Genomic DNA, 26,950 nt, shown 5'->3' on the forward strand with positions numbered 1-26,950 from the left:
AGCAAAATACAAAACTTTAGTGTACAAGACGTTGCATGTGCTTATATTTTGCATAACACTGATCACAAAAAAAAATCAAGCATGGTTTAAACAGGGTGACACAGGGACATTTTTCAAGAAAGCACTTATGAGATCACAAGAAAGTGTTCCATCAACTTCCTCACTCGATACAACATCCAACACCAGAAGAGCAGCCGCTAACAGAAGAGACGTAAACAGTGTTGTGAATATGTTTTATGAAGTGCAGTTTTACATTACAGGTAATTACATTTTATTTATGTTTCACATGCAAGTTGTTGATTTTTTTTTTTCCAATATTTTTTTTTTATTAACCTGGCAGCACTGACTTGTCCATTTTTTATTTATATCCCCTTATAAAATGAACTTTATATGAAAACAGAATATTTGATCTAACGGCATCCACAATTCCCGAGGGTGCCATTATATCCTGTGCTTACTGTAGATGGCAATGTGAGCAAAACCATCCACAGTAAAGGCCTCAGGTCAAATCATAAACAGGCATCTGTACACAGGACAACTTGCTGCAGGAATTGGAACCACCTGGGAAACGTCTCACACCCCCTAGCCTAGAAGCACCTTGCCGTATTATGGGGAGACTTACAGTGCGATAGCCAAAATCATGCGATAACTGCTATCTATGTCTTTGGCAGGTAACGCTCAATCGTACATTAAAGCTGCAGTTCAGTCTTTTTTTTATTTTATTTATTTTTTTACTTCAATTGTTTCATGTGTGCAATCTCTAATTACCTAAAGAATTGTATAGCTGCAGGTCAATTCGTTCTCCATGTATTGATCGGCGAAATTTGGTGACATAATTAGTGAAGGGATCTGTTTTTCTTCTGCTTCTGTCTCTCAGTGGAAGCTCATGAATATTTATGAGCACTCCTGCACTGACATGTGCTAGAGGGAGGGCTGGGCTGACAAAGGGGTGTGCCAGGGCTTGTGACAGGACATGAAGGGGCTGTGCCTTAGTAAATGGTTGTTAAAATAGAATACAAGAAAATTGGTCTTTCAAAGTAGTTTTTTTAAAAACAGAAAATGCTAAAAGTATTTTTTCTTACTACAGAACTGATTTATTAAAAAAAAACACACATGCAGGATATTGCCTGAACTGCAGCTTTAATGAATCTCCCCTAGGAGTGTAATCCATAACAAAAATCCAGTGATAAAAAGATTTATTCAAAAATGACTAATTGCATAGATTTTGTTTACCAATAACCTCAGAATTGTTTTTAATGGGGATGGTAATAATGCCATTTCTTCCACAGGAAATAATGGTTTGACAAATAGTTCAATACGTAGAATACTACTTATTTTGAGAAATCAATAGGCAACAGACAGCACTGGGTGTTTTATGATAACGATATTGTTCTGTCTTTTCCCCCGCAAAACAAGTGTATTATAACTGTTATGATTTATTGAAAAACATATTTTTGATGTTTTAAGCATAATGGAAAATCATTTAGCAAGTACCTTTATATATTGGTCGTAGAGCAGCAATGCTCACCCCCGCTAGCCCAGGTGCTGGATGAAGGGGATTTAATGAAGTTCCTTATACTAGCACAAAGTATTCAGATGCGACAGTCACAAAATACAATAGAATATGTGGAATCCAACAGTCCTATAGAAAAATAAATTGCCCAAGTATAACAGAGGGAGAGAGAACAAATGAGAACAGATGAGCGAGAACACTAAAATACATAATCTTTTGTTGATGAAGCATTTCAAACGCCCTTTTAATTATTTTCAGTGTATTCTTCCGTTATTTGCTGCATTCATCCAAATACCGGCTTCTAAACTCATACATTTTGGCCACTTTTAAAATGGCTGCTATTTTTGTCTTGTACGAATAAGGATTAAAGGCTGTGATTTATTTTCCAGTTTCTTAGAAGCGAGACAATATATATTCTTACATAGCTTGGCAAAGTTTTACATATTGCTCTGGCTCACCTCACTTACTAGATTGTGTAACGTCAAGCGAGATTGTTGGTAAACAATGACTCCTTTAAAAAACAGGGGAGACCAGATTCAAATAATATAAATATTGACTGCATTATTTTCAACTATGCTTGGATAAAACCATCTCGCACTGAAACCGGAGCTCCCCATTGAGAACTATGCGTTTCATGTTCCTTTTCCCCTTGACAAAATGGAGAAAGCAAGTAACTAAACATTTAATATAAACCTTTAATAAAGAACAGGTTCATATAATACGAACAAAACTTGCATTCTCTGAAACAGTCAAAATATCAGGATTAAGATTGTTTCTTTGGGTTGAAAAAACAAATAATAATAGCACTTTTACTGATGCAAGGCACGTTGGCAGTGAAATAGTTAAATAGCCAGCATACAAAAGACGCTGATTCAATATTCTGTATCCCACACACTGGAACATACATACATACATAATCCTTTAATATGCTTTGAAAATGAAATGGAAAATTATTAAACACTGGAGGTTTCTTCAATGTTAGCCGAGGTCTCCCAAATCTCATCATCTACCAGGTCCAATTGCTGTGAGGCCTGAACAGCTGCCGCCTCTTCTCCAAGTAATCTATCATTCCGCTCCCTCTCCGGCGCAGGCGGCAGGTAAGGTTCACCTTCCGTATTAGAACCTCCACTTTTCTCCGGCAAACCATCAGTTGTAACGTTAATGGCATTCTCATGTGGAGTCTCACTTACAGGCTTATCCTTCAGCGGGATATCAAAGAAGTTAGTTTGAAGGATATGCCGGACACACTGCAAAATCACATTCCTCTCGTGTCGTATGTCGTGAGCCAACAACTAGAAAAAAAAAAATATATATCAGCCCTTAATAAAAACAAACAAATGTTAATGAACATTGATGTAATTATTATATAAATCAATAAAAATACAATATAAAAAAAATGTAAACAAATATTGCTTGTTGAAATACAAAATACCATTTGAAGAACAAGGCAGCTGTGGACTGCAAAATGGCAGGTTTCCACATTATTATGAAGATATTACCACAGTTTATTTTCCCAATGTTTAATAACATGGCTCTATATAGATATGGGGTTTTCAACCTTGGAAACTGTGGTTATATTATTAAAAAAACAAAAAAACAAACACATGAACAACCTTCCCCCCCTCCCATTTTGGCCAAGTGAGAGGTAGGATGCTGCCTTAAAGCAGCAATATCGCCTACTTTCCAGATTGCTTTTTTTCTTTACAGAATTCAAAACAGCGAGGTCCTTTGCAACTGAACCATGACCGATTTAGATCTGGCTCACAAGATAATTAGTGGTTTAGTTGCAGGTGTTCCTTCTTCGATTTTCAAAAGATTGAGTCTGCCTCCATTCAATAGAAAGCCGCTGTGTCATCACTACAATGATGCTGCGGCTTCCTATGGACTCGCCGCCACACCCGCTAGATTTGGTGGCAGTTTTGATTTTCCCTAGTGGGAGAAGAAACAGCCACTAAATCGGGGGTCACTGGGAGATAAAAATAGCACGGTTCAGCTCTGGAAGACCCCACAGATATAGTAGAATTATATAGTAGGCGGGATTTCTGCAAAATCAAATATTTAGGTACCTCCACTGAAGTATCCACCATTGTCTTTGTATTTTGCATTAGGTTACTGTATTCTAGCAGTTACACCAAAATGGCTTGAATTGTATTTTCTTAACTGGATCCGAGTAGAAGCCATGCAAGCTGTTAATTTCCTGTTAATTTCCATGCCACAATTTAGATAACGGGTAAGCATACAATTTGTACACAGGGATTCATTAACAGTAAACAGAAATTGTACTCTATACATGTGCACCATCAGGATAAAAAGCTATGCAACATGCTATTTTTTGTTTTGTGCTTTTGCTAGCTCTCTAATTTTTAAGTGATGTTTTGACCAAGGACACCACTGCATTGATTCATACAACATGAATAGAGCTCGAAAATGGGGAAAAGGGGGCCAGGAATGCTTATAATAAAGTTGATGCTCTGTGCAATCAAGGACTTCTTTTATAACGGAGCCTACAAAGAGGGAACCAAACTCAGGGCTGATGAGACTTGTCTGTACCAACTGGTAGATAATTCACACAGCCAGATGCTACAGAAAAAAAACATCAGAAGCTATTTCTGCTGATCAGAGTAAACTCTTCAGTGGTCATAGAATGGTGGAGAAAAAGAAATTGCACTGGTGAAAACACCTGGAGTGCAAGATGGGTGCGCTAATAATACACAGACTACTTCAAACCGTAGATACCAGGGGGGGGGGTGTAGCAAAGGAGGGATCCTCCAGAGTGCATGAATCACAATTGTATAATGATGATGAGAGTATTAGACAATACAGTTGCTTACAATCCTAATGTGCAAAATGCTAAATATAAAAAAACATAAATAAACAACCACTGATACTTGATGCAGTCCCTAAAAACGGCTCAGCACTAGTTTACCTCATGTGACATGCATGATACTATTGAAATGTCCAATATATAAAGTCCAATTGAAAGATGAATATATGGAAAATCCTCCAACAATTGGTGAAAGAGAATCCTTGTAGGTGTATACTACTGCCTGCCCACACAAGAGGATACCACTCCTCTTATAGATAAACCTCAAGAGAAAAGAAATTAAGTGAGGCGCAGTAACAAGTAGATTCAACTTTATATTAACCTATGAAGACCATATAAACATGAAAATTGCACATAAATTACACTAGTGCATAGACACAAACTAAACAACCACATAGAATAAATGTAGTTCTGATATAAATAGAATTGCTATAATGGTCAGTTCAAGAAATGAACTGATAGTGGTGTGTAAAAGGACAGAGATATTGCCTGTTTGGGTGGATGCTGTCTGGATTGCAGCTGTTGGCTGTCAGTTCCTGCAAAGTCCTTCCTCTCTGGGGTTAATACCAGATAATTCCTGCTTAAAGAGCTGGATCGGGCGTATACACTGTTGGGACTCACTTCCTCCATGAGTAAGCGGGGGTTGTGGCTCTCCTTGGCATGCGCCGTCGGATGTACAGTCCTGGGTGTCTACAGGTTACCCCCTCCAGTTAGACTTCCACAGTCACTAGATTCCGGTAAGGACAGGCAGCAGGCTGGTCAGCCTAATCAGCAGCAGGCAGCAGGATTTTCACCTCACGGCATCCTCTGTCACTCTGTACATTGGACTCAATGCTGGAGGAGCCAGCATTGAGTCCAGTGTACAGAGTGACAGAGGAAGCCGTGAGGTGAATATCGTGCTGCCTATTAGGCTGACCAGCCTGCTGCCTGTCCTTACCGGAATCTAGTGACTGTGGAAGTCTAACCGGAGGGGGTAACCTGTAGACACCCAGGACTGTACATCTGACGGCGCATGCCAAGGAGAGCCACAACCCCCGCTTACTCATGGAGGAAGTGAGTCCCAACAGTGTATACGCCCGATCCAGCTCTTTAAGCAGGAACTATCTGGTGTTAACCCCAGAGAGAAAGGACTTCGCAGGAAGACAGCCAACAGCTGCAATCCAGACAGCACCCACCCAAACAGGCAAGATCTCTGTCCTTTTACACACCACTATCAGTTCATTTCTTGAACTGATCATTATAGCAATTCTATTTATATCAGAACTACATTTATTCTATGTGGTTGTTTAGTTTGTGTCTATGCACAAGTGTAATTTATGTGCAATTTTCATGTTTATATGGTCTTCATAGGTTAATATAAAGTTGAATTTACTCGTTACTGCGCCTCACTTAATTTCTTTTCTTTACCCTTGAGGTCATAGAATGGTAGCATGTTAACCCTTTGAGTGCCAAAGGGGCTTCTGGGCCAGGGTCACGGCCCCTCGAGCCCGCTCAATCCCTCCATCACGGATCGGGAGGAATTATCTTCCAATCCGCCAGGACAAAATCTCCCCTAAGAGAACAAGCATTTGTTTTACTTAGTTACCACGTCACGGAGCACCCAGGGTGCCAGGAGCCATGATGTAGTAGCTACGTCGTAGGCCCCTCAAAAGATTAAAGCAGCATGACCACCGCCTTGGACCATTTCAGATAAGTGCCAGCTCTAATGCAGTCAACGGTGATGGAGATGTGCAAACTTCCCAAAATTTTCGTCACCTATATTTTCCCTTGAAAACACCTTAAAGAAAGTTCAAAAAATTCCCCAGCACATTGTAGCCAAATAATGGACAGCTTGAAGATGAGATACCTGGGAAATAATCATATTGGCTTTTTCGAATGAGCTCATTTACATCAATTATCTTATTGCCCAGGTATCTCTCCACATTGTATAAATCAGTGTTTTGGGAGACATGCAAGTAAATGGGTATTCTACTGAATAGGTAACTGTCCCTCCCAAAGCCTGTGTTTCAGGCAGTATGAATTGTTACTTGGCGAAATCCTTGCAAACGTTATAAAAAAATTCAACAAAAAGGCAACATTTTGCCAGGCACATAAACGCAGTCCTCTTAAAGGGTTCTGTAAAAAGCCACTCAAACATGGACATCCAGCCAGACATAATCCACCAATGTATCAGCCCTAAAAACAGAACTCCTGTAGGAAGTCTAGAATGGCAACTTTCTCTGGCTATATACCCAACCTACATTAAGTATACCAGTACAGAGTGATATTGATGTATTGGCTTCAGTAGAGATGATTTAACTATTTTTCATCCTCTGGTATAGCCATAGCAAATAGTGGGACCTCCATAACCAGTAAGAATTGGTTTCTTAGTGGTGGTGATGTCATTGCACACAAAAAAAAACTACTCAAGCTTAAAAACAAAAAATAGCCAATATTGACACACAAAGAGGCATATGTATTATGGCAACTCTGAGGCACAACATCTGCACCCTATTTATCAAATTACAAAATCCCATTGAAATGGATAGGATGATTTCCCTTGATACATCCGATTGTTTGTTTTACCCCAGACTGCACCACTTTTGCCTAGATACAGAGCCCCCAAAGGGTCTATGATAAATTATACAAGTGTCTGACCCTCCATCCTCCTGAGACGGCAGTTTTCCATGTTGAAAATAAATAAATCTCCCCAAACCATTGTTTGTTTAAGAAAATCAGAAGCAGGAAAATCAGAAGCAGGACAAGAAAAGAATAACTAAAAAAATGATATATAGTATACACACACAAAAATAAAGGTCAATTATGATTCCCTCAGCCCAGACTATAAGTGATCAGTACAGTTATAGTACACAGTAATCTTCTTTATTTTCCCCCAGTGACTACACATAGCAAATAATATTTACCATTTCCAGAAGAGTTGGTCGACATTTAGTTGGAGCATTAAATGGCTTCTTTTGCCTCTTGTGATGGCCTTTGTTGGGGCTGATATTATTCTGAGGCCCATTGTTCTGCCGCATTCTCGCCTGTGTATCGGAGTTCTGTATACTTGCAGGTTTTCCAGTGTTTTCTGCTAGTGACTTGTCGGGGTGGCTCTCCAGTTGACTCTGCAGAATTCTTTTATTTTCTTCTAAAACCTTAGCCACATTCCTCAGAGGAAGCTCTAAAACAAAAAGGACGCCAATTTGTAAAACTAGAAATCATCTAGGGGCATTATGATCCAGAAACAGGATTGTTGTTATGGATAAGTGACTATAGAAACAAGTTTATAATAATAGTTTGGTTAATGAATGGGTATATAATAGTTTGTGGTGATTGCTGCGCGCGTCTCTGCTTTTCTTGGGGAAGTGCAAACTAATAACATTTATATATTTAAAAATATCAATTGGAAATGACAAAAGTAAAGTCCTCGTGTTTTAACCACATTTCAAGTAAATTCCCCAAGACAACAAGAAACAAACATAAAGGTTCCCTTTGCTGGAAGAAAAATATGAAACAAAGACCATTGGAGGTAGAGTAGGGAAGATAACCTTGCACAATTAGCATCATGGAATCAATTGTGCCATCAGAAGGCTTGAACTAGGAACCTAGGCTAGTAACTTCACTGGCAAGTATCCTTGGACCCAGGAGGTCCCCAGAGATGAAAATAGCACTGTCTAACTCTTGAGGACCCACTGGTTCAAATGATGTAAAACAAGAGAAGTGCGTGTGTGCATACTTTCACTTATTGTTTGCACTAATTTCATTCCTTCCACAATTACATTTTTTTTTTTTTTTTTTTAAGAATCCGTTGGGCGATGTCAGTCCCACAGGGAAAGGATGAGTGTAAAATGGAAGTCAAACATTGACATATACCAATACATGCCCCGTTCTTTTCATCCTGCGTGTCTGTATGTGCAGTCAGAGTTATGGTTTTGGTGAAGCAACTTTTGAAGACTCACCCTCCGGCTCACTGTCACTCCCAGAGGTACTTCCATAGCTGGTAATTAGTTTGCTCAGGCCTGATGTTACCTGCTTTGGAATCACGGAAATGCCTACACTTTTATGCACTCGTGCTTCGTCCTTGTCAGATTCTATAGGTAAGGCAGAGAAAACAGAAAGCACCATTAGAAAGTTAAAAAAAAAGACAATCTGCAGATTTCCCCCAACATTAGATAAGGATTCCCTTTATTTTCCCCAAATTGTCATGTAAACAAAAAACATCCCAAAATAGCTTGTTCATCTAGTGGTCTATATACACAGTGGCGAGAAAAACCCCAATGATAATTACGGAAATGCAATCATTTTTCCATGATAACCTTCTTGAATCAAAACCAGTCTTCTCTTAAATATCCAATAGGGTTTATATTAAATACGTGAGTGAGACCGCAATCACCATATGTTTTTTATATATGCAAAGGTGAATGACAGGTGCTAGAAAGGGTATTAATACAGTAATGCCAGTGTTAATCAAGAGATTGATCAAAAAGAATCCCCTTATATATAGCACTCAGATGTCATACATATTATACTAATGGACATAATTGGTACCGCAGTGATATACTGCAAGTCTGACAAGTGTTCCAGAATCACCGAGGATATCAAAAATAATAAAATTTTATTAATTCTACGTAGATAGTTAAAAACACAGATAGATTGTTAAAAATCCCCATACTATTGTGGCTGATATGTATAAGTCAAATTGGGTAAGTATAATTGACTATTAGATGTATTAACATATCATGACTTCCAAAAATCCTAGCTGGTTAAGATTTCTCTTATAATCAGGTTAAATGTCTTACTTGTATCTAGAAGACTTGGTTAAAATACAAGTTATTTGTGTACCAACTGTTACAACTGTGATAGGTTGTGTTACATTACAGTATTAACCATTGTTAGTGACAATTCGGCATAAGTGGCGGCTGTGATCTTTATCTAGGAGACTTGGCTACAATATAGGTTAAGTATGCACTATACTGTTACAACTGCGACATACTGTGTTACACTGCAGTGCTGGTAGTGACAACTTGGCTACAATATAGGGTCTTTATGCACCATATGTTGCAGATGTGATATACTGTGATACACCGCACTGTTAGCCGTTGTGTAGGCAAACTTGGCACAAGCGGCGAATGTATGAATAAGGGTATTCCACTGTTTTGTCTCACAGGACATGCAGAGAGATAAATTTAGCTGCTGACTCTTGATTTGTCTATTTACCGATTCTACATAGGAGTGATTTATACCACACTCCTTATCACTAGATATATAATTAAAGTACGATTAGAGATACCGGGACAATATTCAGATATAGTATTATCTCATCAAGTCTGCTCTTTGATTGAATGTATACAATATATGTATTTAAGCTGTATACAATATATGTATTTAAGCTGATTAAAAGAGAAATCTTAACCAGCTAGGATTTTTGGAAGTCATATGTTAATACATCTAATAGTCAATTATACTTACCCAATTTGACTTATACATATCAGCCACAATAGTATGGGGATTTTTAACAATGTATCTGTGTTTTTAACTATCTATGTAGAATTAATAACATTTTATTATTTTTGATATCCTCGGTGATTCTGGAACACTTGTCAGACTTGCAGTATATCACTGCGGGACCAATTATATCCATTAGTATAATATGTATGAAATCTGAGTGCTATATATAAGGGGATTCTTTTTGATCAATCTCTTGATATACACTGGCATTAGGGTTTATATTAACCAATTTCAACAAACTGATGTACGAATTAGACAAACCATGAGTAATTAAGAGTCAGGGTATATGAAAAAGTAAGTGAACCCCTGGTTTTATCAGCTAACTTAAAGGGGAGAATTCGAACCAGGTGTTTCAATAATTAGTTTTATCTTCAGGTGTGAGTTTGAGAGGATCAACCCTATAAAAATATCAGAAACATTGCGAGTTTGGTCTTCACCTCAGAAAAGCAGTTACCGACGTTCATCAGTCAAGAATGGGTTACAAAACCATTTCTAAGGAGTTGGGTCTCCATCAATCCACTGTCAGACAGTCTACAAATAGAGAAAGTTCAAGACCACAGTCACTCATCCCAGGAGCAGTCGTCCTACCAAAATCTCTTCAAGAACAAATTGGTAAATCATCCAGGAAGTCACAAAGAACCCCAGAGAAACATTCAAGGATATACAAGTCACCCTCGCCTTGGCTAATGTTAGCGATCATGACAACTATGAGAAAAAGACTGAACAAGAATGGTGTTCGTGGAAGGATAGGCAGGAGAAAACCACTGCTCTGTAAGAACAACATTGCTGCCCATCTGAAGTTCACCAAAGAGAACATATATGATAGAAAGACTTCTGGAACAATGTTCTCTAAACAGACGAGTTAAAGGTAGAACTTTTGGACGCAATGAGAAACGTTATGTTTGGCAAAAAACAAACACTGCGTTCGAATAGCAGAACCTCATTCCAACCATCAAGAATGGTGGTGGGAGTGTGATGGTGTGGGGCTGCTTTGGTGCCTCAGGACCTGGATGGGTTGCCATCATTGACACAATCATGAATTCTGCATTGGATAAGAAGATTCTAAGGGAGAATGTCAGGCCATCTGTCCATGTGCTGAACCAAAAGTGGGTCATGCAGAAAGACAATGCTCCTAAACATACAAGCAGATGTACAAAAGAATGGCTGCAGAAGAAATTTTGCGTTTTACAATGGCCTAGTTAAAGTCCTGACCTAAACCCCATCGAAACGTTGAGGCAGGACCTGAAGAGAGCTGTCCATGCAAGAAAGCCCCCAAATGTCACTCAGCTGAAGCAGTTCTGTAAGGAGGAATGGGCCAAAATTCCTCAAAACCGATGTGAGAGACAGACAAGAAGTTAAAGGAAATGCTTAGTTGAAGTCATTGCTACTCAAGGGAGTGCCACCAGGTACTGAATCTAAAGGTTCTAATACTTTTTCACACATGGATGATGAATGTTGAATTACTTGTTGATAAATGTTGAAAACTTGTGTCATTTGTTTGATCAGATTATCTTCATCCATTAGGATTTACAATAAGATCCAACAGCATTTTAGGCATGAAATATGTGAAAATCCTAACGGGTTAACAAACTTCCTCACAACAAAGAAACTAGCAGAGGGGTAGGTGGTGCAAGGTAAAGGTAAATAACAGAAGCAATTAATGATCACAAAGTGGGTCAAAATAACAGCACAGCACATGGAGTAGAGAAAAAGGGTGTGTATTCAGTCCGTCATGCACACATATCCCAACATTTCGTTTCCCAGAGGTAACCCTGAAGAAGGTCCCTCTCGGAAAAAAGAAACGCTAGGATATGTCTGCATAATGGACTGAATAAATACCCTTTTCTTCTACTCCCTATGCTGTACTGGTATTTTGAGAATATATACATACTCTTTATTTAACCCTATGGCTATTATTGTGCTATTTTATATTACATTATAATCAAGAAATGCTAGGAGTCTACCACAAACATGACAAAGCTCTTGTTGGGTTTATTACGCACTGTCAAGTCATAACAAATGGATTCATCCATAGTTTAATACCAATAATAATATTTCAGACAAGTGTCATATGATTTGTAATTTAAATGGTAAACTCAAGATGGGCAGGGTCCAATTCTAAATTTTCAAATGTTTGCCAAACTCAAGGGAGACCCACCTTCCCATAAAATACTTTTCAATATACAGCTGCACCAATATACAGCTATAACCCTCTTTTGCACAGTGTGGCCTGGCAGCAAAAAGGGTTAAGGGAGTATTGAAAACCATTGTTACCAGCATCACTACCAGCCAATAAGTTAAGGGGGTCCACATCCTTGCCAGCCGCTGCTGCCCTCTGGCTGGTTAGGTTTCTTTCCAGTTCAGCGGATCCACCTTCTTGCTTTGCGGCTTCATCTTTCTTGAACTTTTTTCTGAAGCGTCCTTTCTGCCACTGACGACGTTTCCCTTGTCGCTCATCACTCCCACGGTCCCCGCCTGCCGGCCCTTTCCTCATACCCCGCATCTTCCTGCAGAAAGACACAGCTCAGTCTGAACAAGCGCAGCAGTATTCAGGAATAACAGCCAAGTCAAACAAACATCTTTTAAACTTTTTTATTTTAATATAAAGAAATACAGTGAAGTAAATGCTACATTCTTTTTATAACCTTTCAATGTAGGTATAACGTGAAATTAACTAGAGAGGTACACTAAAGAATCCCAAATAGTGGCGCACTGCAGACCTATTATGTAATATTGTTGTCAGAAACAGCTGAAAATTTAAATTAAAAGCATTTTATTACATTTTGATTAAAATAGATATACATCCAAAGTATGGCATATATCTAAAAACAAAGTCCCTCTCTATAATGTTCCATGTAAGTAAGTCCTGCTTATAGTAATGAGGACACAAGATAAATGGCGGATTGGTAGCCTATTAAGATACCATGTAGGTTCACAAATCTAAGTGAGATGTCCCTGTTCGTACCAAGTGATCTAATAAGTGTATGAGGTGCTAAATAGTACCTCTACATATAATGATAAAGTAACGTGACAGTGCCTAGAGATTAATGCTAAAGTGCTCTCAGTGTGTTCAAACAAAAGTTGTACATGCATTGAAAGTAGTGTATCAGATTGCGCATGCCTTAAAAATCGTATGGCAAAACACCACTATTAGATTTTTAAATATTTGAGGTGCTGAATAATACCTCCACAAATAAGTATAGAGTGGTGGTGGTACTTAGCAGCTTAGAGCAAGGTGCTCTCGATGTATTGAGCATATATTGTGCACATATGGAAAAACATATGATTGTACCTTGTATATGTGCACAATATATGCTCAATACATCGAGAGCACCTTGCTCTAAGCTGCTAAGTACCACCACCACTCTATACTTATTTGTGGAGGCATTATTCAGCACCTCAAATACTTAAAAATTTAATAGTGGTGTTTTTCCATACGATTTTTAAGGCATGCGCAATCTGATACACTGTACTTTCAATGCATGTACAACTTTTGTTTGAACACACAGAGCACTTTTGCTTTAGTCTCTAGGCACTGTCACGTTACTTTATCATTATATGTAGAGGTACTATTTAGCACCTCATACACTTATTAGATCACTTGGTACGAACAGGGACATCTCACTTAGATTTGAGAACCTACATGGTATCTTAATAGGCTACCAATCCGCCATTTATCTTGTGTCCTCATTACTATAAGCAGGACTTACTTACATGGAACATTATATAGAGGGACTTTGTTTTTAGATATATGCCATACTTTGGATGTATATCCATTTTAATCAAAATGTAATAAAATGCTTTTAATTTAAATTTTCAGCTGTTTCTGACCACAATATTACATAATAGGTCTGCAGTGCGCCACTATTTGGGATTCTTTCGTGTACCTCTCTTTAGGTACACCACTAGTTAATATTGCATTTTCTCCCAGGCGGCACGCCTTTACCTTCCAAGGGGTTTTGAGTGAGGTTTCTCTATATATATAACGTGAAATTAACTGCATTGCAGCAAAGTATGATACAACACACTAATGGAGTATCATCACAATAAAATACCTAAATAAAGAAAAGAACACTTTCCTTTGTTGATCTAGTCGTAATGCATGCACATAATCACATTCTGATTACTACATTGTATTTAAAATTAAATAGTGTGTGTGAATACTGTATATGAAGTTTTTCCCCATTTGCTACCATGGCTACAGTACATTTGACTATGAGACTTGTTTGATCTACAACTATACCCAAGAAGAAATATCAAATGTTCGGCATTAAAACCCGCAAGGAGCCTAAACTTCTCCAGCATAATCATTATGTACTTTTTTTTTTAAATTAGAATTTCAAAGTAGCTCTTCTATAAAGTAGCTAAATTAAATATTTTTCCAGTTTTCAGATGTTTCTTTGTTAAAGCATTCTCCAGTAGAGAAAGATTTTTTTTCCCTCTCTAAATTATTAATGTAAAATACTTTTAGACGCTTGAAAATTCAATTTTAATGCAAAATGTACAACAACTAATTTAAAAATGCCCCCTCCCCCCCCTAACCTTGGTAAATGTTAGATTCCCTGCAGTAGGGGCCCTTACTGAAAACATCACACGCTCTGTATTACCTGCTGGCACGCTGTATAAAAGCAGGTAGTGACTTGAAAAGCAATTACATATATACCCGAATTATGAAACAACTGGGAAACTCGTTTGTAGGGTCAGGTTTTCAAGTGGCTTTTAAAGAATGTAAACACTACTACGGCCCCTCACATGCCTCTTCCACCTAAAAAGTAACGAGGGTAAAATAATACAGACCCAAACTGAGGTGTGGTTAACACTTCACCACGTTGCTCCCGCTCTTTAAGCAGCTGGCGGTTCCTCTCAATGTTTGCAAACGTTGGAAAGTGCCTGAAACAGAAAAGAAGCTGCATTTGAACAAGGCTTGCATTAAATTCGGTGCTCAATGGCTTCATAAAATAGCTCTATTCTTATAACATGGGTAGCATCAACTCCCTTCCTTGGGTTATAGAGACTGCAAGAAGTATACTGAACTGGTAATGCAATGCAGGATTCAGAAGCCTGGCTTCAAACCATGTAGAGTGATATTTTCAGATACAGTCAAAGGTCTTTCCCCAAATCTGATACAAATAGGCTGGTGAGAAATATCCGCACTGTTTTAATAATCCGGTTTGTGAGCTTGCTAGAAACTTCCGTTTCATTTCTTCCTCTTAGCGTCATGAGTTGAGAAAAGCACAATCAGAAATAAACACAGCACGTTAAAAATCGCATACCACCTGATAAAACAAACAGTAGAAGCAAAGCAGAAAACTAGGTGGACAAAAACGAAAACCATAAACCTTCTGGTCTTTTTTTGTTGTTGCTAGTTTATATGGGCTTCACCTGGCTGTTTTTGGGGGGTCCATTTTTCATTTTATACTCAGAGCTCTTGTGCCCTGAAAATTCCAAGTGCAAACCTGTTGTCGAATGGATTTGCACTCGAGTATTTTGCATGACAAGTTGCAGGGAGTGGGGGAAATAGTACCCGGTCGCCCACAAGAGCTTGTTTCTATACATTTTTGTCATTGCGGTTCAGGAGAGCAAATAGACGAAATGGGAGATTACACAATAAAAACACTTCACATCCATGTTAGGAAGTTCAAACACTTGAATAGAGGACACAATGTAATTGACCATTATTCTTCTAATGACCTGAGGCAGTCCACTAAACCAGTCTAAGCACCCAGCACATGGTTGTTCAAAGCCTTAATTGCGCATTCCACCCAGCTACCAGGACAACAGAAGTTCCAGTCTCCAAACTGGTTGCTTAAAGGCTGGTTTTTTTTTGCCTTCGGTTGGCATTAGGGATTACAGTTTCAGCCACTGTTTGTTTAATATGGCAGTGGCCATTTTAAAGTCCCAAAGTGAAAAAAAAAAAAAGTCTATGTTTTTATTACTGTGAAACATTTTAAACGCTGAAGTAAAACAATGTGTGTTTGTTTGTGGTAAGTAGGGGAGATTGCTGCCATCATAATGCTGTAAAGTGAAAGCTGCTGAACTTGTAAACAGTTTTGTATTGCCCTAAAATAAATAGGAGGCAGTAATGGCAGAGGTTTTGGACAAGCAGAAGTTTGTAAATCTTGCATAGCATTGAGCAAGGACAAAAACACTTCTGTTAGGTAAAGTCTCGCAAGTTATACAGTTTAACGGGATTTTAACCTATAACCATTTTGTTACTATCCAACATGAAAAGAAAAGCGTCCGGGTAAATTCATAACAAAGCTTCAAAAACATGAGGAACAAGTCCTTTAATACTCGGTTTACAAAGAAAGATTTGAAACAAATCATTGACAGAGCAACTCATGCACGAGGCGCCAGTGAAATCACAGACAAGGAGATTACAGCAAATGAAACGGCCCCTTCAGAACCAAGAATTATTGACAGACTGTCTATAGATCTCCCTTTCGGTCGTCCTCACAGTGGACAAGTGGGCACAGAGCTGAACAGGAAAACAACTTTGGCCTGGAAATGAAATACACTTTGGACAATTATAGAAATTACAATCGGTTCCACCACATACTGGGTTTGAACCACCTGAACCAGCGCCGCTAACTGAGAGGGGAATTAACTCTAAACCTGGGCCCCGGGAAATCTGTCTGCGGCCCTGACCTGAACAACAGCAACATGTGATTTGAATCCCTTTCCCGGGAAACTAGTCAGCAGCACATTGCAGAGGGAAAGTTGAATAGAAAGTAAGGTGCCGGATTAACCGTAGGAAAAGTGCAGCCTTTATAGTCTGTTACAGAAAGCATGATATTTGGGAACAGACTGGAATAAAGTTTAGAATTATTCGTATGACTAAACTAGCACTGCTGAAGGAGTGAGGAACACTTACTTTTTTCGCTCCTCTCTCCATTTGGCAATGTCTTCTGGCGTATCCAGTTTTATTCTCTTTGCACCAGGACCATGCATCTTGAACATAAATTAAAGTTTCAATGAATCCCAAACACAAAACAATGCAATATTTAACACCAGAATGGTGTAATATTACAGCTAGAATTACAGATACCCAGATGTGGTCAACGTTATTGCAACCCGTGGTGCACAGCTGTAGGACACACCACACTCCAGTGGGAGAAGCACCGGTCACACACGGGACCATCATGCTATTTCACCGGTAGGAGCATTATAGTGTTGGCTACATCTGGGTCTCTACATACACCAAAATACACCACCCAAACCACCAAAATACACCACCCAAACCACCAAAATACACCACCCAAACCACGAGTCAAAGGGACTAAGACCAGCACACAAATGCAAGTGTCAAGAAGTGTATTAAAGTCCACATGCAGCCAACGCAGCTGTCCATAACAGTCTTACGCAGATTAAACGTTGGCTGGATTTGGACTACAATACACTTTTTCACACTTGCATTGACACGCTGGTCTTATTACCTCCGACTTCTCGTCTGGGTGATGTATTTTGGTTTATTCCAGACTCGTGAATACGCTTATATCATGCATAAAGTAGTGGGCCACTGCTTTACTAATATTTTTTTTAGATAGTTATTTGTTCTTGTACATTGCTGCTAGTTTTACATAGCACTTTACAGAAACATTTTTGCAGACAGTCCCTTCCCCGTAGAGCTTAAAATCTATGTTTTTGGTGCCTGAGGGACAAAGGAGATAAAGTGACTTGGCCGAGGTCACAAGGAGCCGACATCGGGAAGGGAACCAGGCTTCCCTGCTCCAAACTCGGTGGCAGTTAGTGTCTTTACTCACTGACACACACACACACACACACTTTTCTGTACTTTCTTACTATACTATAAGTCAATATAGAGTTGTGTACACAGAAAGCAAATGCACTACATTTACAAGGCAAGGGATTAGCTTCTATGAAATGACAGTGAATAATAGTGTAGGGTGTTGTGAGGAAGATAAGATTGCATGGCATGCTTCAGCACTGCAGAGGTTTTGAGCTTTCACAGATTGTACAGGACAACTGCTTTACATTTCCATAAACCACAATCTTCAGATTGTAATCATCTCCTGGGAGGAAATCTTATCCTGCATAACAGTAATTGACGTGTATGCATGCATACTACATGCTTTGCACATCTACGAACAACCCATGTAATGTGCTATGGAATATCATGACCTTTTACAGATAAAGAATACCAACAAAAGCCATCTTTAGGTTGTAGTCGTTTACAAAGCGTACGTATTGGTTTGAAAACTGAAGCCATTGACTACTCCACCACCTGCATTTGCCTATTTCCTCGATATTTGTTCACACAACAGTCCTCAAAATTATCCCTTGATATATGAATCCTCAAAAGTTCTTTTTTTTTATTTTTAATAAAATCAGTCAACATCTGATGCCATGTAAACATTAAGATGACATGGTACAAATCCTTAGCAGGACTTAACCTAAAATGTTTCACAAACACCACTGTGAGAAGCCTTCAAATCCACACTCATGGATGGGGTCTCACATTTTAGCATTGTTCCTTTCGGCAGTGATTTTCCTTAAATGTGGTCTATCTTTCTGCTGCTAGAAGCCTCTCTTTTACAGGATAACCCTGAAGCTTTTCCTTGTCGCATGACACAGACTGTAAATCCCAGCCAGCATTCTGCACAGTGACTGGCATCATTTTAGATTATTATCTGTGATGTTTGAAAACCTTACATGCAAAAAAATAAATAAATAAATAAAAAAAAAGACCACCGCTCAAAGTAACCCTTTCAGTGCCGGCGGGTCGCATCACTTCCGTGGCCACAGACCACCCGGCACTTAGGTAGCACGTGACTGCTCTTCGGTGTGAACCCTTCACTGTTCCAGCGGTTGAGCTGGATGTTACAGGGAGAGGGCCTTCAGTGTAGTACGCGATCGGCGCGCTGCTCACGTGCAGCCCAAAGGCCAATGACGGGTGGTGTATGTCATAAAGGCAACAATGGTGACACTTTTCTTGCCGTATGTCATTAGGGCACTCAAGGGGTTACAGTAGAGAGAAACCACTCTCTCCCACCGTTAGGCTGTGAAGATAGTGACAGGTCTCCTGTCAGCAGAGCAAAAATAAAAAAGTAAACTACCCTAGGAGTGGCTCAGTGAGTCAAGGCACTGACCTAGAAAGCGATGTCACCGACAGGCAAGGCTGTTCTATATCCCGGTGCAAGTCCTCTCTGTGCTGTGTGCACCAAAATTAGATTGTAAGCTCTATGGGTCAGGGAATCATTTTGCCTGTAAAATTGTATGTACTGCCTACACTGTCACTGCTATATAAGAAAATATCATCATTCACTGTTACCAGAGGCAACTTACATTTTTCCAGTGAATTTGTACCAGTTTCTCGTGGGAACTGAAATTGCAGTCTTCTGCGGTACACTGTAAACAAACAAATAACATGTCACCATCGTGGAAAAGAGTCCTGTAGAAGAATCGGAGTGCACAAGGGCACGGATCTTCATTAGAAACCAGGCTGCACGAAGGATGTTGAGCAGCACTTTAACTTTCCACACTCCTCTGCCAGAGGGGTGAAAAGGGTCATCTTCTGCTTTTAAAAGGATATGTATTTATTTATAAAATACGTTACCAGGAAAAAATACACATTGAGAGTTACCACTTGCTTTCAAGTATGTACTGGGCACAAAGTAATGTTGACAACATCACAATTTAGTTACAAACAGGTTTTATACAGGAAACAGTCAAAGTCTTGAAGGAACTTAGACAGGAAGTGGATTTGAAGGACTCTGGTAAATTGCCCCAGCAGTGGGGTGATCGGTAGGAGAAGGAAGAGCGACCGGACTCTATTGAACAGTGGCCCTATAAGCACGTTTGTGGAGGTGGATCTAAGGGGATAAGTGCTGTGTACAGTAGGTATGAGAAGCCTGCTCAGATAATTGGTAACTAGTCCAGAAAGTATTTGAATGTTAGGCTGCGCTTATAGTACTGGCGACAGCGAAGTCGCGTCAAAACAAATGTATTGCCGCCGGTCGCGATCGCTGGAAGTCATCTCAATTTGATTTTTCCAGCCACCGCAGCCGGACGTCGCCGTCACTATAAGCGTAGCCTAAGACAGGAAAGATGTGGTGTCTGGACTGATGATACACCCAATCAAGTTCAGATAACGTATCACAATGGTGGGTGTTGAAGTTACATAGCATGACAAAACCGCATACTGAGTGCCAATGTTGAAATGTGAATGTTGTTCAGCTAGTGATCTCCTTATCCTTAACATTGGCTATGTTGCTAAATTAGTTTGAAATATATCAAAAAGGCACAAAACTAGCTTTAATGTACATTTCTTAACAGGTACCATAGAAGCGCAAACGTTTTTACAAATTATGTCATCAGATATTCAAGATAATAATAATTGCCACAAAATCAGGGAAAATTTTAATTAAAAAGCAAGCCTTTTAACCCTTTCAAAATTGCAAAGTAAATAATACCGATGGGGAAGGACATCTCTGTGGGTTAATATGGCCGTAGATATAAGTCCCTTGTTTACAGGCAGAAGCCGAATGTAATTCAGGTAACAGTAACACTTTATTTCAGACTAGACTGTGCTTGACACAAAAAAAAACAGTTATTACAAGGTGGCAAAAAAGTCTCGGTTGCTGCATGCTAAGCCTTACCTTTGTATGCTGCGATACATGCTCATCATACTTCTCCTGGTTCTTAAACCCACGATCACACGTGTCACAATAGTGTGTGCAAACCGGTTCTTTTTTCGTTTTTTTCTAATTAACAAAAATGTACGCATATATTAATCAAGAAGTCAAGATGGAAACTGATGCAACCTGCCTATCCTTTTACCACTGAAAACCCCAGGAGAATAAATCGGCAACATTATAATATAGCAGGGAATAAACATGTTATACATGGGACCATTGGTGTATAATGCCCCAAAAGCAACACACACTCTTATTCTATTGGTGGGCAAAAGACAGCCCTTGGCTTCATCTAGAGCAGGGGGGCGCAAACTTTTTTCCCTGCGCCCCCCTGCCGGCTGTCCCCTCACTCCCGCGCCCCCCCCCAACCCCAACTTACCCTCGCACCGGCGTAATGACGTCACGTTGCCATAGCAACGTGACGTCACATGACCTCGCAGCGTCATTTTGACGCCGCGTTGCCATGGCGACGCCGGGAGGAAGCCGCCGGAGCCACGGGTAAGTATGGTTTACAGAGGCCCTGCAGCTCCCCGGCACTTAATTTAAGTGCCTTCGGGAAGCGCGCGGGGCCTCTGTAAACCCCGCGCCCCCCGTCGGCAGTCTCGCGCCCCCCCTGGGGGTCGCGCCCCACAGATTGCGCACCGCTGATCTAGAGCATTCAACCACCCCAACAGTCTGCTCGCCGTCTCTCCCCAGTGCAGAGTGAGTGGAGATGTTGCTGGTGTGGTTAATACCTTCTTCCTACTCCCTGAGCTGCATAATGGCCGTGCTAATCCCAGTGTAATGAGTGGGACAGTATACAGCAGTGCGCCGGCATTAAGAAGCTGACTGGAGGGGAGGAAGCTCAGACCCACGGCCGCAATGTCCCTTCTGCCGCCTGTGCACCACATATAATGTGCGGCCCCAAGAGGGATCAAGGGCAGAGGAATACCCCTTTGACTACCGCTGCATGATGTATTATGCTGTGAAGAGACGTCTCAGTGGTGGTGATGGGATCAGCTCTATTCAGACGAATGGGACCAAAATATTCTGCATTGGTATTTTTTTTTTATTTTGCTCTTAATGAGCATGATGCTCCCATACTAAATGTTGACATGAATATGTATTGAGTGAACTTGCTACACTGTATTCATGCTTGGAAGACATCTTCAAGTTAGTTTAATGCAGTGATTCCACCTCCCCCCCTGATTTTAGTTTTTGTAAAGGATTGGAACCTTTCCCAGGGGGGGGGGGGGGGGTCTTCAAGAGCTCAACCATGCCATTATTAGCTCTGGTGACCCCCCGGTTTTCCCAGATACTTACCAGTGAAGTTACAGGCAGTTTTTGAAGGGGGATTTAAACAACTGCCCTACAGGAAGCCACAACCACTGATGTGCCTTCCTACTGACTGAAGATTTGGTGACCATTTTGATTCCCCTGGAGGGAGATTTGAACCCAGTAACTTCACCTGTAAGTATCTCGGGAACCTGTGGATTCCACCTAAAAAGTGTGTGTTAAAACTTCCCAGTTAGCATACCAGCTACCACTGATCCAAAGTGGTACAGTAAGGAAATGATGCAATTGTATGTTCACAATCAATAACACCATTCCTTTACTGAAGTGTGTAGGATTCCTCTCTTTGGTCCATCATCCACTGAGACATTGCATAATACCTTCTGCTCTTTCCTTCCACGCTGACTGTTTGAGAATCCGCTTCTAGTCCCATCCTGCGACTGACCTTCCTGACTAAAATGCCACGGTCCACCTAAAACATAACAAGTACAACTGAGAAACTGCAATTATGTCATGATATTAAAGGTATCACTGTCTGCACCTACATGAATTTAGTTAGCAACATTGGACTTGTTTCCATGGAAACCCAGCCCTTTCAATATTAGAAAAGGAATGCCAGTATAGAAATGCCATGAACTGCATGACATTTCTCATTAAAAACTCTATTCAAGAAAGCCGACGGTAATTTGGATGACATTTTAATCCACCATTTACTTGGGTTTTATATTTATTTTACTGAAATAACCGCACGTATTTTAGATACAAAATGCATGTAATGTTCATATGAAAGATAGAGAGAGCTTGGAAAAAACGAATCCCACTGACAATGAAGAGCGCCCATGTAAACCCAGTTAATGAGAAAGCATGTACGCGAACCAGCAAACATGAATGACAGAGAGCCTGTGCACACTCATTCAATTAACTATTTCATTGCAAGACCATTTTGGCAACAAAAGCGTGAACATTTTACATACTTTAAAGATGTGTTTCTTTTTGCCTGTTACTGTAAATGGCATACATATTGTCCAATATTCATTGTGCCATGCTTGTGCTGGTTGTTTTCTCAGTAATTATGTCTCCATTAGCTGAAGGCCAAAGGAAGAAGTGTTGGCGGAGGGGATATAACTACATACAAATATATTCGGGGACAGTACAAGGAGCTTTCAAATGAACTATTCATCCCACGGCCAGTACAGAGGACCCGGGGACATCCCTTTAGGTTGAAGGAAAGGAGATTTCACCAGCAACAAAGGAAAGGGTTCTTTACAGTAAGGGCAGTTAAAATGTGGAATTCATTACCATGGAGACTGTGATGGCAGATACAATAGATTTGTTCAAAAAAAGCTTGGACATCTTTTTAGAATGGAAAGGTATACAGGGATATACCAATTAAGTATACATGTGAAGAATGTTGATCCAGGGATTTATCCGATTGCCAATTCTTGGAGTCAGGAAGGAATTTATTTTTCCCCTTATGAGATATAACTGGATGATATAGCACTGGGTTTTTTTTGTTTGCCTTCCTCTGGATCAATAAGCAAGTATAGATATAGGATAAAGTATCAGTTGTCTAAATTTAGCATACTGTAGGTTGAACTTGGACGTACGTCTTTTTTCAACCTCATCTACCATGTAACTATATGGCTGATAAGTCACCTGTAGATTCCAGCATGACTGTAAAAAATGTTAGTGTTTTTTTTTACTAGTTACATCAACATCTAAAAACACTTAAGACATCCGATTATTTTTTTTATAGGCACCACTTACCTACATTTTACCCATTACATACAACTGACATTATTTCATTTTGTCGTAGGAGGGCTTGCTCCATTAAAGATTCACAATTACACCTGCATTGTGTTCTCGAAAAGTTGTATATTATGTGTGTGTACATTGTGTAAAAGGTTTTGTACGTGTGTGAATGTGTTTTTGTCAACAGCACTCTTCAAGTGCATACATTAACAGGACAGAGAGATTCTTTTTTTTAAAAGTGTATATTACACGTGTTTTTGTGTGGTCAATCAAAGATGTCACAACATACAATTACACTTTTGCAAGACCAATATGGCTACTGGTGGCTAGCACGTACATTTTCACTTTAGTTTAGAACAGTATCCCTGCTCCTCCAATCATTGGTCCAAGAAACCTATTTAATATGATGCCAAGATGTCCAACTGTGCTGGAGAAGACTTCACCTCTATTCAAATGAATGTGTCAAAAAATGTCTAGCACGGTGAAGACTGCATCACAGCATACTGAATATCTGACTAAGTGCCATGGTAAAAAAAGAACACCAACACTTTGATCTTTAAAGATTCACTTTCCTCTTCCTTCCTAAAGAAAAATGGATTTGCTGAAAACTTTTTTCTTTTGTTTCAAAATGCATACACTTTTTTACATTTAAAATTATGTCAAAGACTTAACTGATTGTGATTGAATTTCTCAAGTACAGAACCACCTATTTTAACCTCATTTCAATTATAGCCCTCATGGAATGAAAAATCTAACGACCCCAGACGCAAGTAAACGCATTGCCAGCACAGGAAAACTGAAAAGTGGTACCTTTTATGACGAGACCCTATTGTAGCCTGCGTCTAAAAACCAATGGAACTCACAGCAATTTGACACGTCAGTCCTGCTCATCCTCCTCATATCACCATAACATCCACCTGAACCTCATGTCACCCTCTCTGGATCATAACACCCCCCTGTGGCCCCCCTCCCTGTGCATTTTCCATATCACCATGTCCCTCGCCCTGTGACCCTACTCTCTGTGCTTTTCCCATATCACTGTGACCCCCCTCCCTGTGCCTCTCCAATATCAGCATGTCCCCCTCACTGTGTCTCATCACCACCAGGTTCCCCTCCTCGTGTCTCTCCCATCACCATGTCCCCCTCCAGGTGCTGTGCCTCCTATCAGCATGACCCCCTCCTATCACCCTGTGCATCTCCAATATCTGCATGTCGCCCACCCTGTGCCTCTCCTATAAGCATGCCCCCTCCCTGTGCCTCTCCTTTCACCATGTCCCCTTCCCTGTGCCGCTCCAATATCAGCATGAACCCCTCCCTATGGCTCTCCTATCGCTATGCCCTCCCCCCCCCCCGCCCCCCCAATATCAGCATGTCCCCCTCCCTGTGCCTCATCACCACCAGGTTCCCCTCCTCGTGTCTCTCCCATCACCATGTCCCCCTCCCTGTGCCTCCTATCAGCATGACCCCCTCCTATCACCCTGTGCATCTCCAAAATCAGCATGTCGCCCACCCTGTGCCTCTCCTATAAGCATGCCACCTCTCTATGTCTCTCCTATCACCAGGTCCCCCTCCCTGTGCCTCTTGTCACCTCTGTGCTGGCCGGAGAATTGCGGCCGGTGCTGGGGCCTCCACTGGTTCCAGCCGTCGCGGGGGTCGCTCCAGCCCTGGTACCAGGGACCCGGGGGAGGTCCGGAGAACCAGTTCCCAGGAGGAGGCTGGCAAGGCGGGCCCGGGAACATCGGCGGCCGGAGCACCGGGGGCGGGAATCGTGCTGACGGGTTCATGGCAAGAGCCGGTCTCACAGGCACCAAAGAAACGTGCTCCAGTGGGCGGGGCGTCGCGGAGCGTCATTTCCGGATCAACAGAGCAGCCATTTTTGATACGGTAAAGATAAATAAACACAGCGAAAGAGCAGCAACGATTCAGACAAACTATTATCATTAAACAATATCCATACACCGGTTTAACGCGCACTATGTGTAACACAAGCATGTGCGACCCTTTACAGGCGACATTATAATAGCATTCTAGGGAGCCGTCAAACAAGCTAGGGGGAGCTGCCCGATTTAAAGATGGCCGCCGGGGACCCCGAGACTCGTCACGTGGAGGGCTGCGTTCTTGTGGGTCAGGTTGCGGGAACGCATGGCCTACACGTCACTTCCTTAGCAACCGCTTCACGTGGCAACCCCAAGTGCCGTGTCCCTGGCGGGATTACACGTGCTATCGAGCGCACTCCGGTCACTTTAGAGTCGCCCCCTTCACCCAACAATATCACCACTCAGGGCAGCCTGTCACATGACGCCGGTGCTTGCGCCGGAAGCAGGTTGTCGCTGTTTGGTGACGTCAGTGGAGTGCGTGAAGGCTCAGGATGTCCCGGGAGATAATTGGTCCCGCGTTGCCCCCCGGTTACCGGAGCCGCGAGAAGGAGGAAGAGGAGGAGAAGGATGATGATGGTGAGAGGAGGAGGGAGCAATGTAAACATAGTAGTATTATTAGAATCTGTTTATAACGAGCCAACATATTGTGCAGAGCGCGGTATAAAGGGAGGGTGACCTGCTATAATAATCAGAATTAATCTTTCATTATCCTTTGAGTTAATGAAAACAAGGTTACTATATGAAAACATGACGTTTTTAAGGTTTACATTTTAAATGTGCAGTTCTGATCTATCAGACATTTTTGTTATGAATGACACAACACATTTTCTGGCTTCGTCTTCCCATCTTGGTCTTTTGACATCCCTTAGGCTGTGGCCATAGCGCAAACAAAATACAGTAGCTCTATCAGGCTGGCCATGGCGCGCGCAGCAGGATTTAGAGGAGACAAATTATTTCGGGGTTTTTATTCGCTTTATTTGAGCGGTTCAGCCAATGAGTGCGAACCAGCCTGGTGACATCGCAAGCGTATCTGAGTCCACACGCTCAGGCTACAGGTGTGCACAACTCCTTGCGCTCTGCACTATATCCAATGCCTTAGCATGGCCAACAATTGTCATTTCTTTATGTAATATGTCTGGCCCACTGCCATTTTAATTTCTTCACCCCAGTGATAATCCAGACTTTTGTTTGCTCTCGAAGCCATTCATACTTTTTCCTGTCTTTTTTCGGGTATTACCCAGCATACATCTCACAACACGTCTTTGCACTGTCTGCAGCTTCTGAATTATCTTCGTATTTAGGGTTGAGGTTTCACATCCATAAGTGAGCACGGGCAGAATACACTTGTTGAAAACTTTCCTCTTCTGGCAGTGGAAGTTTCTGTTTGAAAGATTCTCTTGTTTCTTCCAAATGCCCTCCTTCCCAACTCCATTCTCCTATTGATTTCATTCATAAGGTTCCCATCCATTGTTATCTGCCGGCCAAGGTAAACATCTCATCGTCTTCTTCTAGGGCCGTGCTTATAGTAACGGCGACGCAACCGATGACATCACCCGTTGCCATTTGCAAA

The 26,950-nt window shown here is 40.9% G+C and overlaps 2 protein-coding genes across 2 annotated transcripts in view; one reads left to right on the forward strand and one right to left on the reverse strand.

Annotated features, from left to right (window-relative positions):
* Positions 1-219: 219 nt before the first annotated feature.
* NUFIP1 (nuclear FMR1 interacting protein 1) lies at positions 220-25,795 on the reverse strand. The gene is made up of 10 exons (XM_075591108.1): positions 25,092-25,795; positions 22,132-22,223; positions 20,444-20,548; positions 19,131-19,193; positions 16,699-16,775; positions 14,622-14,714; positions 12,099-12,331; positions 8,276-8,407; positions 7,241-7,497; positions 220-2,805 (listed from the first exon to the last, which is right to left on the reverse strand). The coding sequence occupies exons 1-10, from the start codon at positions 25,285-25,287 to the stop codon at positions 2,467-2,469; spliced, it is 1,587 nt and encodes a 528-aa protein (XP_075447223.1). The 5' UTR covers positions 25,288-25,795; the 3' UTR covers positions 220-2,466.
* GPALPP1 (GPALPP motifs containing 1) overlaps positions 25,676-26,950 on the forward strand; it is a 49,796-nt gene continuing 48,521 nt past the window's right edge. Inside the window, exon 1 of the mRNA XM_075591109.1 lies at positions 25,676-25,956. Within this exon, the coding sequence (XP_075447224.1) occupies positions 25,872-25,956 (85 nt within the window). The 5' untranslated portion in view covers positions 25,676-25,871. The remainder of the gene's footprint in view (positions 25,957-26,950) is intronic.

The sequence above is a fragment of the Ascaphus truei genome, chromosome 3 (assembly GCF_040206685.1).
Source record: "Ascaphus truei isolate aAscTru1 chromosome 3, aAscTru1.hap1, whole genome shotgun sequence".
Taxonomy (NCBI): Eukaryota; Metazoa; Chordata; class Amphibia; order Anura; family Ascaphidae; genus Ascaphus; species Ascaphus truei.